Source organism: Strix uralensis, chromosome 7 (genome assembly GCF_047716275.1).
Source record: "Strix uralensis isolate ZFMK-TIS-50842 chromosome 7, bStrUra1, whole genome shotgun sequence".
NCBI lineage: Eukaryota > Metazoa > Chordata > Aves > Strigiformes > Strigidae > Strix > Strix uralensis.
In genome coordinates, this window is record NC_133978.1 from 39,889,560 (window position 1) to 39,904,452 (window position 14,893).

Here is a 14,893-nt window from a genome sequence, read left to right on the forward strand (position 1 = left end):
ATTACTGTGTTTTGAGCTCCTTTACCATCTAACACGTGTTTTGAGGTATGCTAGCAAGAATCATTACTCTGATAGTTTCAGTCTTTGCTACCTTACATCTTGTATTTTCTGTTTTTGTATGGTCAGCTTCTGGAGAAGGGATGGACCTGGGTTAGTTGTGTTGTCATGGCTGCGTCTAATGAGCTCTCACCTCGGGAGGGATATCTCATCTCCACACTCAGTTTTTTTACACGTGCTTGCTACCTACATTTCATATCATTTTCATGAGGCTTTCATTTTATTGCATTTCTTTCAGCATTCTTGGCACTACCTGAGCTTAACCTCAATTAACACTTCCAAGTATTAAAATATTATAATGAAGAGCAACCATTTTGCTGACATGGACTGGCAGTAACTAATAATAGGCTGCAATTTTCAGAGCAGCCTAAGGGAATTACGCCTTCTAAATCCCTGTGAAATGCAGAATTTGTGCACCTGCTTGAGGCATTTTTTGAAAATACCAACTGTAACATCAAAATCTTTGCATTTGAGTGGTTTTTTGCTTGTATAAATTAGAGACCGCATTGAGCTGAGAAGGGGAGCTTAGATATGTATATGCTGATTTTTTTTCTAGTGTTCAGTAGGTAGCTAGTGAAGGGGCAACTAATTCAAGTATCCTGGACATCTATTAAAAACAAACAAAGAAAAAAAAAATCTTAAGTGATTTGGAAGGATAGATCTGTTACATCTGGATACCTTCCCTTAGCTGTTGGGATGTAGGGAATACTTCATATTAATTGAGTTACTTAATGGCATGATTTCACAGAAGTGCCTGTGCTTCAGAGTGTGCTTATGCTCTGACGGGTATGCTCTTTAGATGATTTTGATGCTCATCACACTTTTGATGTATTATCACCAACAAGGAGGATAAACAGATTTCCAGATTTTTTTTTTTTGTTGATGTTTGTATTAAAGTACAGTGAAACAAATGATCTCAAGATGGCAGTGGGCCTTTGAAGGGGTTTTGAAGTGACAGTTTTTGCCATACTGAATAGCTGAGGAAGCGTAGGCCATGGTTCTCCTTAAGTCTTTGTATAAATGGGTGTTTTATTTCCCTGCATGACCTAGTCCTGCTGGGACTATTTATAGTATAGCTAGTTAAACACAGTAATGTTATCTGTCTTTACAGGATAGTGATTTAAAAATAAAGAGTCTGGTGGAGAACTTCTCAAAACCTTTGTTTCCTACTGTAAAGTATTACAGTGCTAATATTGCTAATAACTGTGCTTCGAGAGAAAATTATCCATAGTTAATATTAACATAATTTGCCTTTTGGCAGAACAGGATGACTTCACTATGTCATGTGTGTTTTAGTTGCCTTTATGACTTGAATAAGTCATGTTTTAGCTGTGTAAACTGCAGGAAAATCACTTGTGTATGTTTTGCAGGTTAAAATAAATCCTGCTTAGCCATATAAGTTGAGTCTAACCGAGGAAGGATTTGCCATTCTAGCTCAGTGGAAAGCCTCATAGAAACGCATCTGTATCAACAAAATCATGTTTCTGTTGGATGAATATCTGCCTCATATCCCTTAAGAACTTACATCCTGCCATCAAACCAGTTGGCATGGTAGTTTCCCTTTATAGATGATAGTGGTACAGCCCGGTGAAAATCAAGAATAGTGTTGTGCTTTGAGCAATTATCTTGAGGATTTTTCCTTTGACGTCTGCAGCTGGACGCAAACATTGAATTGCTTCATGCTTTTCAGAGGTATGCTGGGTTTGGGGGTTGGTTTTTTTTTTTTTTCCTTTTTTTTTCTCCTTGGCTTTCAACTAAAGATTTTTCTGTTTTCCCTGGTGTTTGGTGGTGGTGTTTATTTGGTTCCCCAGTACAAGCCCTGGGAGCATCCCTGGTGTGTCCCCCAGTAAACATGGGCCCCTTACTTATGTTTGAGGGTGGCTGTTCCACTTCATGTAACAAAGTACGAGTTAGTTCCACCAGAGTGGAAAAGTCCTTTTTAGAGTACTTGGAGCAGCTGGAGACAGAGGTGCTTCAGTGTGCCCTGCATCAGGTTAGGCTTAATTGTATTTGCAATTGATTGGTTGTGTGTTACAATTAGGAGTAGAAGCCAGCTCTCCGTTACTGCTCAGTAGCAATTTGCAGGGACCCGAGAGAGGCTGTGGAGCTGTCTCATACTGCCGGCACTGACAGCTCCACCCAGCTGGAAGCTGTTGCCCGACTTTCTGAGCAAAGTCCCGTGGGCTTGTACTCAGGATTTGCCATCATGGTGGTTCTTCCCCATGCTGGTCTGAAGTTACCAGCGCAGCTTTTCTGGGAACCGTCAACGTATTTAGCAGCAAAGCTCAGTGTCTGCGTGCTGGAGCACACGTGCAGAAATCCCGTGGAACAGAGCTCAAGCACAAACCAGTTTGCTTCTGGAGTATGCTGGGAGCTGGGGGGTACTCGCTGAGAGGCGCAGAGGTCTGAGCTGTACCAGCTCCGTGCCTCTGCTCTGAATGTCCCCAGGCCAGAGGCATTGGGTACTTGGACACAACATTATCCTTTCCTCCTTAGCTGAGATCCCTGATGGTCAGCATCAGTGGGGTGGTTTTCTTTAAGTAGTTACTATGTGAGGATTAACTAAACCTTAATGAATACAGTTTCCTCTCTCTGAGGGAAGCTACAGCACAGCAGGGAGCGTGGAGGCTGCCTGCAGGCTGGGCAGTGGCACGGCTGGAGGGACCAAGGATCAGTCCATACTGATCAGCAGCTGTGGCCCTCAAAATACTGGGGAAGACCTTCGTCATGCTGGAAACAAGGATGTTCTAACATGCACAAAAAAAAGGCGAAGCACTGCACAAATTCACTAACTCATTTTTGAAAGGTTATTTTAACTGGTGGCAGAGGATGAAAGCAGAAATCCTCTGATGCTCTAAAATAATATCAGAATCTTTTTTCCACTTCTTTTTTTCCCTATCTGTCTTGTTATTACAGGGCTGATATTATTCACTTGGCTTCTGAAAATACTTTGAAATGTACAGAAGCTCAATGGTGAGATTTTTCAGACTGTTTCCAAGACAGTAGTTTGTTGTCTCTTACTGAATCCTGACAGTTGGAAGCAGATGACTAATCTTCTTTTTGAGGTATTTGCACTGTGGGTGTATGGCATGACTCCCAAGACAGCAATTCAAGTGCTTTCACCCCATAAATACATTTTATATTATACTCAGGTTAGTCAGGGAATGAAGGGTTTTTTAAAAAAAATACATATTTTAATAGGGCTGTCTAGTGATTTAAAAAAACCCCTTGAGAATGGAGAGAATTAAAATGTATTTCAAGTGAAATCACAAAATCTTACAGAGAAATTAGGTGCATACAAGGTCTAGCATCTCTTGAATATTTGTGCCTCTTGTCTCCTGAGAAAAATCAGGAGGGTAATTAAAATGTCAACTCTTTGTATTAATAATAATTCAGGGAATTTGTTTGCTCTAGCTGAGTAACAACTGTATAGCTGGCGTATAATTCTTAGGCCAAACACTTCCAGCGGGTGATCAGAGAGCGCACTCCTATGTATACTAAGATGAGGTCTGTCTCTTTACCCCTTGCACTCTAAACCTCTCTACTGTGTCTCACTCCTGACCTCAGAGCATTGTTACTTGGATGCCCCAAGACTTTTGAACCCACAGCTCATCACCAGCTCTTCACTCGTCCTTTTACTGCAGCTTTAGAGTGTGTTGTGTTCCTCTTCCGAGTTCCCGTTCTTCTTCCACCCCCAAATCCACCTCATTTTAAAATTAATTTCTTCTGCATGGGATTTTTGGGCCTGAGGCGATGTGTTCAGTGGTGGTGTCATCAGGGCAAAAATCCCTGCCAGCAGCTTGTGCCCTCACACCTCCCTGTTGCTCCGACCCTCAGCTGAATAGTTTCTCAACTACAGAGTGATTATTCAACTCCCTGCGCTGTGGCTAATAGCCCTTCGTCAGCCACAGCACGGAGATTCATAACTGCGCAGTTTTAATGCAAATGCAATCCTCTCAACCGACCAGACCAAAGGGTGTTTCAGAGGTAAGAACTAATAGTGTGTTTATGGGTGAGTAACTGTATTAAAACACAATACCTTGGATTTTGCTTGACTCGGACTTTTAAATTAGAAGGCTGCTAACAGGCATTGTTTCTCTAAAGGAGGGAAGATAGGAGAAATAAGTTGTCTGTAGAATTTTTTTTTTATAATTTTGAAGTGATTGAGATTTCAGTGCAAGCTCAAATACTGTGTGCATTACATATAAGCCTATACCAGCTTATAATAATATTTATTATATTAATTATAATAATTAATGATAATATAATAACAACTACATCAGCCATACTATAGCCAAACCAAAGAGCTTGCTTTAAATTCTAAATATTACACAGCAGCATAAAATTAAGAACATAGAATACAATTGCTGGCCACTGATCTTGCTGATTGTGTGGTATGTGCAAGAAGGATAGGGAACTGTATGGAGGGAAAAAAAAAGGCAGGAAAGACCCTGGAAGTGCTGAACTCTTTTTTTTCTGTTGCAGCTTGAATAACACTTTGCAGGTCTCAATACTTCCTATTTTCTTATTTCTTTAACTAATGGTAGTTTGAGATTTTACTGCAGTACTGGAGAATCTGTAAAGCAGCAGTTTGACATTTGCTTGAGCTTTGTACACAGATGCTCAGAAAGGTCCCATTCCTGGGAATTTTGTCTGAGCTTGCATTGATGACAATTAAGTAAATGAATCTCCTCACATTACCTAAGAAATGACCTAAGTCATGCCAGGTTGAACTATTCCGGAGTGTAAATTGCCTTGTTAATGTCAAAATACCTCTGCTCATCTCCACAATCCCATCTCTCGTGCTGATGAATTACTAGACCACACTCAGCTTCTATTGCATCTTCCCAGGATATTGGAACCAAGAGAAAAAAAATTGTAGTGTACCCAATACAGTGTTGTCTAGCCTCTTCTGGTTTGTTCATGCAGGAACAACGTGGTGAAAAACATCCTCTATCATCATCTTAGTAGTAAAAGAGGGCTAAGACCAGCTGGGGATGTTCGGAGAGATTTCCAGCCTCCCTCTGAATGACACTTTTCCTTCCTGGTTGACCAGCCGATTCCTATGCTGCTGCTCCATGAGATGCAGAAACAAACCATTGCAATAAACGGTTGCAGAAAGCTTAGAATTGTCCCAATTTCACTTAAGTATTCTATTAAACTGCTGCTTTTCTAAGCGTTTGCTTATAACATGGAAGAAATGGTTCAGTGCCAGGGAAGAGTAGCCTCGTGCTGACTGCAGACAGCAAATACCCTGGCATTGGACTGCTCTGCATATCTAAACTTGGTTATCTATTTACTCATTTATCTTCACAGTTCCTCTGTATTTGCAAAGCTCAAAATGAAGCCATTAAGAGCTACGAAACAGTGTTTTTTCCAAGGTCTGAGCTGAGAACAGTTCCTGGATCTGTAATTAAGGCAGGCAGCAGTGACACAGAGGTGGCACACAGGGAGGATGGTCAGACACATGCTTAAGAGCCTCTCACTTAAAAGATGTTTCCTCCAGTTACTGAAACAGCCCACAGATATTTGAATCCAGCTTAACTCTTTGTCTCCAATGCTTGCTTACCTTCACTTCTCTGTGTTGCACAGGAGCTTTCTTAAGACTGAACTGCATGTTTATGTCTTAATTCTGCAACCTGGGGTAGCTGGGAGCCTCAGCAGTTTAAAAACAAAATGCTCCTCTTCAGACAAGTCTTTTTACAAAGTTGTCTAGTCAAAATCCATTTTTCCCTAGTCAGGATAAGAGATAAGTATATCTTTGTGTAAGCACAGGGGCTCAGAAGTAGGTGTCAATTAGAAATCTGGGGATTAATCTCTTGGCGAACAAACAGCAGTGAGAAATTTGACACTATAAAGCTCATTTTGTCTCATTTTTACATGACTGGATAGGTACGTGGCTCATTGCTCTGTGTCTTTGGATTCTAATACTACCAACAGTCAAAATGCAGTTATTAAAGGATTATTCTAATTGTGTGAAGTGAAAACTGGTAATTCAGCACCTAAATAACATTCTCTTTAAAAGACTGATTTAGTAGAAAAACTCTTCCTTGCAGGTATGTAATTTGGACAGCTTGGTGACAGTTGGCAAAGCTTCCCTTATGATCTGCAGTAATTCATATGGATATATTTAGCAAGAACGTAGTCTGCTTACACTTTTTTTCATTCACCATAAAACTTCGCCAGTGTTTCCAGATTTGAATTGTGGAAACTTGCTTTTATTGGCCTTTGTGTCTCTGCAGCCAATCTGACAGAAAAGTCTTGAACCTTAATTTCACTTCAAAGCTTGAAGTGCTGCCGAACCCTGCTGAAATGGGGAGCTGTGGTGATGAATGGTATTTCAGCTTGTTTTTAAAGTCTATTGAATACCAACTAGATAGAAATCAAATTATTTTTCTGAGTACTACAAATACTTTTTCTTTGAATTGTGCCTGTATAGTACATGCAGATAAACAGCTGAAATATATTAGCAAAATAAGTTATATTTTCTGAGACTCAGAACGTTCTTAGCGTCATTTTTCTGAGAAAACAGTAAGCCTGAAGATCTAGTAACTTTGCCAAAAAGATTGTTTCTTTTTGTTTGTTTGCTTTATGTTTATTCCACATACTGGTTGTTGCTAACAGTTTACCTTTCATTTTTGTTCATTATCATTTGCTTGTTGAAAACCTCCTACCACTATATTCCTCACAAAGGATGTTTAATAGCTGTAAGTTAGCTATGACAGTAGGGTTATTTAGCCCAGTGCTCTTTATCTTAAATGTTACAGGATCTAGGTACTCTGATTACCTATGACATATGTTCCAGGAATGTCTGTGAACTGTGAGAGTTTGCCCTTTTTCTTCATTCTGACACTTTGATCTGAAGCTTTCATTATGAGAAACAGAATAAATTTGTCCAACTCTAATGAAAAATCCTATCCAAAGTATAAATCTCATCAAGTTTTGAATGTCTATGAAACACTGAGCTATAAAATACTCGTGTTACCTGCCCTTGTAGATCTAACTCCAGATTGTTTTTAGTGATCTAATTCAGAAAAAGTGTAATACGAGGTTAAACTTTGGGTGATGCTGGATCTTTTACCTTGAATGATACTGGATCTTTTAATGATCAATCTTATATAATCAACTTTCATTTGGGGTGGCTGAGAATTCTAAGTAAGAGGGCTCAAGGGCGGTCACGTGGACTGACAGTAGGTATGAAATAATCTCCATCAGGAAATATGCAGTTTTGGAACATAATGAAATTGTTCCAGTGAGGAGGTTTGCCGAGCTGTGAGAGGCGTCGGTGCGTAGCACGCTGCGCTGCCACGTCTGCTTGATTAGTGCTTGGGGGGAATACAGAAAGGGAGAAGGCTGGACTACTGTTTTATAGCTTGGAAAACCAGGTTACTTATGGTGAGGGCAGGTAAATGGACTTCTATGGCGTCTTAATACCTACCCTGCTTTCAGGGAAGGGTAAGTGAGCATCTGAGCAATGGCTGAGGGATGAGCTGTAATTGGGAAATGAGCACAGGGCAAGGGGAGAGGACCTCTCACGGGCCCACGTGCAAAGAATTCATCTTCAAACTGCTTTAGTGACCTAAGAGGAAAGCATAACTGATCATGGAATGCATTTTGCTTGAATAGGGCTCAAAGTTTAGTCTGACACATACACCTGTTAGGCAGTGACAAAGCCTGACAGTTCAGTTCTTAGTAATTAGAATTAACTGTATAATAATTAGAATTAACTGTATACTTAACAAAAAGAGAGGGAGTAGTTGTACAAATGGCTGTAATAAAAGGAAGAGAAGGGTGTTCTCTTGCTGTTGGAACTGGAAAATAAAACCTGCTACTACAGTAGTCGAATGCCTCACTGTAAGACTGATCTTTGTGGAAACAGCAGAGAAAATGGTATGTATGGATTAGAATTTAAAAAAAATACACCCGACCGTCCACTGGCCCAAGGATTGCAAGATTTGTGCAAAAATCATTCCTTTTCCTTGACTAAGGAAGATGCATCCAAAGAGCTTTCCTGTGTCTGCCTCAGAAAGGTAAATCGTTACAAGTTCTGAGCTGTTTTGGTGTATCTGTGTTTGGGAACGACCTGTAAATGATGCACACTCTGATATACAACAGCTGTAGTGAGGGTAGAGAGATCAGAATTTAGGTGTCTCAGGTGGAGTAATAGTCGGAATGAATGTGACCGCTCCAAAGGACAGGCAAAAGGGATGCAGCAGGTAACGGTCACAGAGTTGAAAATAAAGGTCGTCATCGTAGTCCTGTTCCAAGGGACTGCTGTTACAGCCTCTTAAAACCTGGTGGCACTCGGTATGTGACACAATTTGTGCAGCACAGATGGAGTTCATTGTCTTCTTTCTGGTTTTCATATATTTATTTGTAGTGCAGCTGTCTTCTGCTGTTAAACTTATCTATTGCTTTCCTGCATTTCCAAGTTTTCTCTTAGAAATGATTTTCCTAATTTTTTTCCTTTGCCATGTCTGTAACTGAAAAAGCAAAACACCACCACACAGGAGGGGAAATCCCACATGAAACCACATCATATTATCTCTGCAGCTAGCACATTACTTCCAAAGGCTGTGCTTTCAGAGGCTGCATTCTTGTAAACTCTTTAAGCTTTCTCTTCTCCTTATGTGAAATAAGGAACTCCTTTAAGAGTGCTGGCTCGTGTGTGTAGATGGATTGAGTTAGACAGCAGAGGTTGTTACTACCTTTATTTGCTCTGTCTCCTTCGTCTGGGCTGAAGTAGCTTCTGAAAAGGAGAAAAGCAAACAATCTGGGCAATAATTGCTTTGGCTATCAGACTTTCATTTACCATCCTTCCTGAGTCAGGATGATAAGTTGATGCTCAACTCGTGTGACCTTGAGGATGATTGCTTGCAGTATTTTTGAGACAGAAGTACTTGGGTGAGGATGCTGTCTCTGCACTGGGTGAAGCTCTCCTCTTTGGTACTAACATTCATCCAGACACACAGAGTATGTGTTTATTTTCTGCTTAGAAATGATTATAAGAGACATAAATATCCCTTATACATTGGAAAATGTGAAATGACATTTAAATTCTGTCCCTGAGAACGTGTTCTTTCAAAGCCTTTTCAAAGGAGGTTGGGACTGCTTGATTCATGAATGTTTGTTGAGAACCCTTTAAATTCCTGAACCACTGTTGACTAAGAAATAAATTATCTCTGAAACAGGTTCATTTAACTCTTGTCTAATGTGTAGCATTTGGCCTGTCAGAGTCAAAATACCGTGACTTATTTTTGTATGGCAAATTGAGTACTTTGTTTATTAAAATTGCTGATTTGTTGTATAATGAGAAGGGCCTAGATTACTATTATTTTTCACAGTAAGGATTTAAAGGGCAGGTCACTGGTGTTCTCCAGCAGCAAACTATTTTTGATTATCTGTCCATCTTCTGTTCTATATTTCACAGGTGTTAGTTAGCCAGGTTTTGGAATTAGTGACTGGCATTTTGCTTTCAATCCTGTTGGTCTTAGTGAGGCTCCGTACAGAGCAGAATCTGACTTGCTTAATTGAATGCACTGTATCTGAATACAGACAAATATGTCTCTAGTTGATATAGGTTGCTAATAGTTTACTAGAAGACAAAGCAAACATCATTTGTGGCATAAACCTTGTTTAGTGTTGTAAAGCTGCACCTTGCATCATGTAATATTCAATAGTTTTTCAACTTTGAGCTGGGAGACTTAATTGAAGCTGTAGCTCTGTTACTTCTATTCATGCATGACTTAACACAAACATTGTTGAATGCCTTTTGCTGGGATGTAAGGGTTTTTTTGGTAGAAGCTTCCACATAGTAAGGTAGAATTACCATTTTGCCAAAGATTTAGTAAATAATGATGCACATAAGAAATACACAGTTTTAATAACTTTCTTTGGTATCGGGGGCTCAGAGGCTAGCGAAAATGAGTTGTACCCCTGTCCCCAAACCTATTAAGTTTTATTTAGCTAGATTTAATGCATTAAAATTAAGCAGTGCCTGATGGTGAGAGCTGTGTTTCCCGATGGCCTGAATTTTGCATTCTGTGACCAATAAATGAGGCCTGATCCCAGCTCAGAGAAGAGAGAGGTCCCGCTGCACCCTCGAAGCCTTCAATCTGGCAGAGCGACATGAGCCCCCGGCTCCGTCGGCTGGTAGAGCTGCTCTGTGTTTCTCTTCCTCCTCTGGTGGTTTTCCACTTTCTTTTCAGCAGAGTTGAGTGCTCTATGTTGTTGTTAATTGCAGATAATGTAGTACTGACATTTTGAAAAGTAGACATAGATGCTGTTCACCCAAAGGATGATACTACTATCTTCAGAGATGCCGATACAGTTTTGCTGGCATCGACTCATTTAGTGATGAATTGCGGTAATAGCAGTTCAAGACCTACAGCATATTAGTGAAAATGAATCTACTGAGCACTAGTCCCATGGCACGACAACAACACTTAAAGAACACTGATTTTCTTGAAGGGAGGAAAATCTGATTAAGAGATTTAGCTGCGGGTATGTGTTTTGGTTTTTTTATTTTATTTTTTTTTTATCAGCAGCATGTTTTTGTTTCTTGCTGTATGTTACTGTAAGGAATTTAACATACATAAGAAAACCAGAGTGCCATAAACACAGAACATTGTTTTCTGTTTTAGCAGATGGAAGACTCGTATATGCTACAACAAGCAGAGACATGGCAGTAGAACTGCTTTTAATTTCTTGGTATAAACTGACCTAACACCTGGGTATAAAAGGTAAAAAGATCAACATGCTAAAATCGAGAAGATACAGAACAGTGTACACAGTGGTGGGTCTCCGTGGCAAAACTGTTGTAGAAATGAATGCAATAATTGGAAAGAATTATTCTAATAAAAGGATGGGGCAACCTATTATTGAAATAGTTGTCTAATTTGAGGGAAATAGGGATAAAGACAGGCTTCATGTTAATAATGTGTTGGTGCTTTGCACAAGAACAGAGTGTTCTCTCAGCTCTGGAGTGTGATCAGTGGAGAACAGAAATGTCCCAAGCATAGTGCTGGTCTCCTTTGTGCAATCTCCTTTAAAATCACCCAGGTGCTGGAAAATTAGAGGGATCTGGAATACAAGAATTCCTAAAATGGGAGAAAATATGCAAGTATGCATCTTTCTTCTTTCCTCCTTCCCCATCTCTACATCCTTCCTGGCTAGCTGGGAGGGGGCACGCTTGGGATGTGCCGAAAGCGTATGGAAGAGTAGCTGAAAGCAGTTCCAAGGAGAAACCCTTTCCTGCTCTTGGTAAGTTTTAAGGCAGCACCTTTGTATGTCATGTTTAAAATACCCCCCCCATCCAAAATCGCCCTCTGATTTGTAGATACTTTGCTTCCAATTTTTATAATTCACTTCGACCACTGGTATAACTGTCCCTGGTTACAGTTATCGTCAGAGAATCATTAAAAGGTTTTAATTGTCTCTTCCACATGCCACAACTTGTTTGAAAAGATTTAAAAATGTGGGATGTATCTTTAGGTGGTGATTTCACCATTGCTGGGGGACCTATGGGGGGAAAGTAAAGGAGTGCTAATAAACAGGCTCCTTTTGGTCAAATATCATGTAGTCTCGTAGACTCTAATACACAGGTCTGTGTTTGTAAGAGGCAGTAGAGATATTCCGAAGAACTGGGGTTTATGGATAATTCCGCTATTTTAGGGCTGATACAGGCTGCAGCTGTGTCAGGTTGACAACTACAGAAGGATTATTTGAAGATATGAGCAATCATCGATAGTTCAGGCAGGACCTCTTTTGTGCTGAGGGCAGGGATACACTCCTAGTGTTGGCTACACTAAATGGCAGTAAAAAAATAAGTATTTGCTGTACCTGTTGCTCTGCTATCTTTGGGAAAAGATAAAAAATTGATCTCTAAGTGTATGGAGGAAGCACTGGTATTTATAGCAGATGACTTTGTGGGTAGGTGTGTGTGTGAACACACAGGGTTCTCGATGATCAGATGATGAGTTATGATGAAGAAATATTTTTCTGTATTTTGTAATTTGACATGCAGCATGTCACTTCTTTCCAATTCTCTTGCCATTTCTGTAAGTTAAGAAAGTCAGAGGAACACTTCTTCTGAATAATAATTTAAAAAAATAAATCAGTAAGCCTGTGTTGCTTTCAGCTACACCAAGAAGCTTCCCAGTCTGAAGATGCAGGATTTGACAGGGTATTTTAATAATACTATAACTAGCTGTAAAATAAACTAAAAATGCTAAGGCTGCGTTGACAGCATTGTCCAACAGCTAAGATGACTTTTTTAATGAAAACAGTTAGAATTTTTAGGATTAACAGGATGATTCCTACATTCCTAGAGAAAGAGTTGAACTACGAATCTTAAGATGTACCTTTTTGACTCTAGTGAAAAGATGTGCTGCTTCAAGGAGCACAAGCTACTGGTTCCTAATTTTAAAATCCAGATTTCTTCTGACAAATTATGATTTAATTACAGAACTACTTAAAACCACACAAACAGTGCACATATATTTTGAGGTGCATTCATTGAATAAAGATTAGCAAACTAAGGCAAGTAAGTCTGCAAAACCCTTGTTAAGGTAATGTAACAGATGGGTTGAACTGTCTAGGTAAAGACTAAAGGCTGTAGTGTGTTATAGTAAGTAGTATTTGTAATTCTATTTAGGTTGATTTAACTGTAATGTAAGCTAGGGATAAACAAAATTTTGTTTCTTTATGCTTGTGTTTGTGGTGTGTAGAGTAGTGCGAATGCTGTAAAGAAGACTTTGATATTCAAAGTTTTAATCTAATTTCCTTCTGAAAGAAACATTAAAAATTCAGAAGGTGAAAGTAAACCAGACAAGATTCATATGCCATTAATGGAATTATATCCCTTAATCTTAAAAAGGTCTCTTACAGAGTGAAGGTTTTTCTGCTGCTTTTCATGCCAGGTGAGGTATTACAGTTAATACAAGTTGCTGATGTGAAAGCATCCTGGCTAACCCTGTTTGGAGAACAGCTTGTTCTGTGCTCGTTAGAAAAGGTACAAGAAGAGGTATTATAGGTTCTTTGCTAAATAACCACTTAATTACATCCCAGGACAAGCAGATACCAAATCTGCGAATACTGCTGGCAGGTTTCCCTAGGACTCGCCTCTAAAGCAGCAAAACTGAGTCCGTGTGAGAAGCACCACGTGTAATGTCTTGGTGTGATGCGGAGGAACGCACGGGGGCAAATTTGCATTAGGAAATTCAAAGGCAGGACTTGTTAGAAAAGGCATTTAAAACAGTTTATAGTCATGTAAAGAGCTTCTACTCACCCTTCTCTGTGAGCTTCTCCTTTCTCTAGCTCCTGTATAACACCCAACAACACTTTTATGGTTTCCTGACTAGAGCTGATCAAATTTTCCATCATCTGAAGCTGCGCTTTCAAGTCCACAACTTCCGTGTGAGGCACGATTTGTTGGCATTCCTCGCTCACGGCGACAGCCGTCTGGCAAGGCTGGTTCTCCTCCATAGGCGAAACGTTTATCTGAAGGGTCTGTTCGTTACATTCGGTGGCTTGGCACTGCGCCCGCGACGAGCAGGCTCGAGCATCTCCCGCCTGGGGCTGAACCCCGTTGAGGTGCACGGTCCTCTTTTTGTCCTCCTCGGCTGGTGGGCACGGGGACCAGTCGGTCTCGGCCACGAGGTTTGGCAGGTCGGGCTGCGAGGCGTTTGAACCAGCCGCCGGTAAATAAACGGTGGCCACTTCAGTCTTGAAGACCCTCCCGTGGAGGGGCTGGGCGGCCTCCTCGCTCCCCGGCCGCCCCACCACCGGTTTCCCTCGGCTGGGCGGCCGGGCAGCGGTGGGCTCCTCCGAAGCGGGGTCGGCCGAGTTTGGGAGAGGAGGAGGCGGCGGCTCTTTGGGAGAGCTGTGCAAATCGCTGCTTATCCAGGCCTCAGCCCCGTTGTCGCGAGATCCCGCGTTGGTGCGCTCGTTGATGTGGGAGATGAACTCCGCCGTCTGCAGGCTGCCGGCCTTCTTGCTCCACGGGATGGCCTCCCCTGAGCTTCTGCCCTCTTTGTCCTTAACGTCTATTAGAAACCCGTTGTTTTGACTCTTAAAGGTGTCGACAGTCGAGGCGCTTTTTAGAATATTCCCTTTTTTCCGGTCCAGGGGAAAGGTCTGGTAACACTTTTTAAGATCGGGTGAAGTCTGAACTCCTGTGCTCTTGGTGACGTTGGGTATCGATCTCCGGGCAGGCACTGTCATGTACTTGCGATAAGCCGTTTTGTAGGAGATGGGCTTGGCTTCTCTCTTGTCGGGATCCTGGGTGGTGGACAGCTGTTTGTCCCTCTGCTCGTTCTGGGCCTCGCAGATATCTTTAAATCTCACCTGGAGGGCTTTGTTTCGTTTCTTAATCTGCCGGTTGGGATCCAGTGCATATTTCATCTCCAACGCGAGTGAAGCCGCCGGCTCAACTTCGCTTTCCGAGGTGGTGAGTAAGCATTTGCTGGGCTCCTTACTCACCATGATGCCTGCATTCAAAAACAGTTCAAAAAGCCTCACGTTACAACAAAAATGCTACTTCCCCCCCCCCCAAGTTTGCAATATTTGAGCTAACTTCCTCTACTTTAGCTGCCACTTGCACCCTTTTTTGTTCGATTCTCTTAAGTGATAGTCCTTCATATTATTAGACTTCAGTGTTTTGCTAGAAAATTGTGATTTTTATCTCGGTTTAACAACACCCACTCCTCAGAGAGGTTTTCGTGGCACCAGAAGTTTTTTCCAAACCCCTTTTCAGAAGGCAGGCACCATGGCTGTCATGCTGAGGGTGCTAGCTCAGCACTTGGATGTCACTGCAAGGGAACGTGGGCTCTCAGAA

General features: G+C 41.2%; 2 protein-coding genes across 5 annotated transcripts in view; one reads left to right on the plus strand and one right to left on the minus strand.

Annotated features, from left to right (window-relative positions):
- DOCK1 (dedicator of cytokinesis 1) overlaps positions 1-14,893 on the plus strand; it is a 312,454-nt gene that overhangs the window by 123,615 nt on the left and 173,946 nt on the right. The gene's annotated exons all lie outside the window — the stretch shown is intronic.
- INSYN2A (inhibitory synaptic factor 2A) overlaps positions 1-14,893 on the minus strand; it is a 49,734-nt gene that overhangs the window by 20,053 nt on the left and 14,788 nt on the right. Inside the window, exon 2 of the mRNA XM_074875536.1 lies at positions 13,346-14,546. Within this exon, the coding sequence (XP_074731637.1) occupies positions 13,346-14,541 (1,196 nt within the window). The 5' untranslated portion in view covers positions 14,542-14,546. The remainder of the gene's footprint in view (positions 1-13,345; positions 14,547-14,893) is intronic.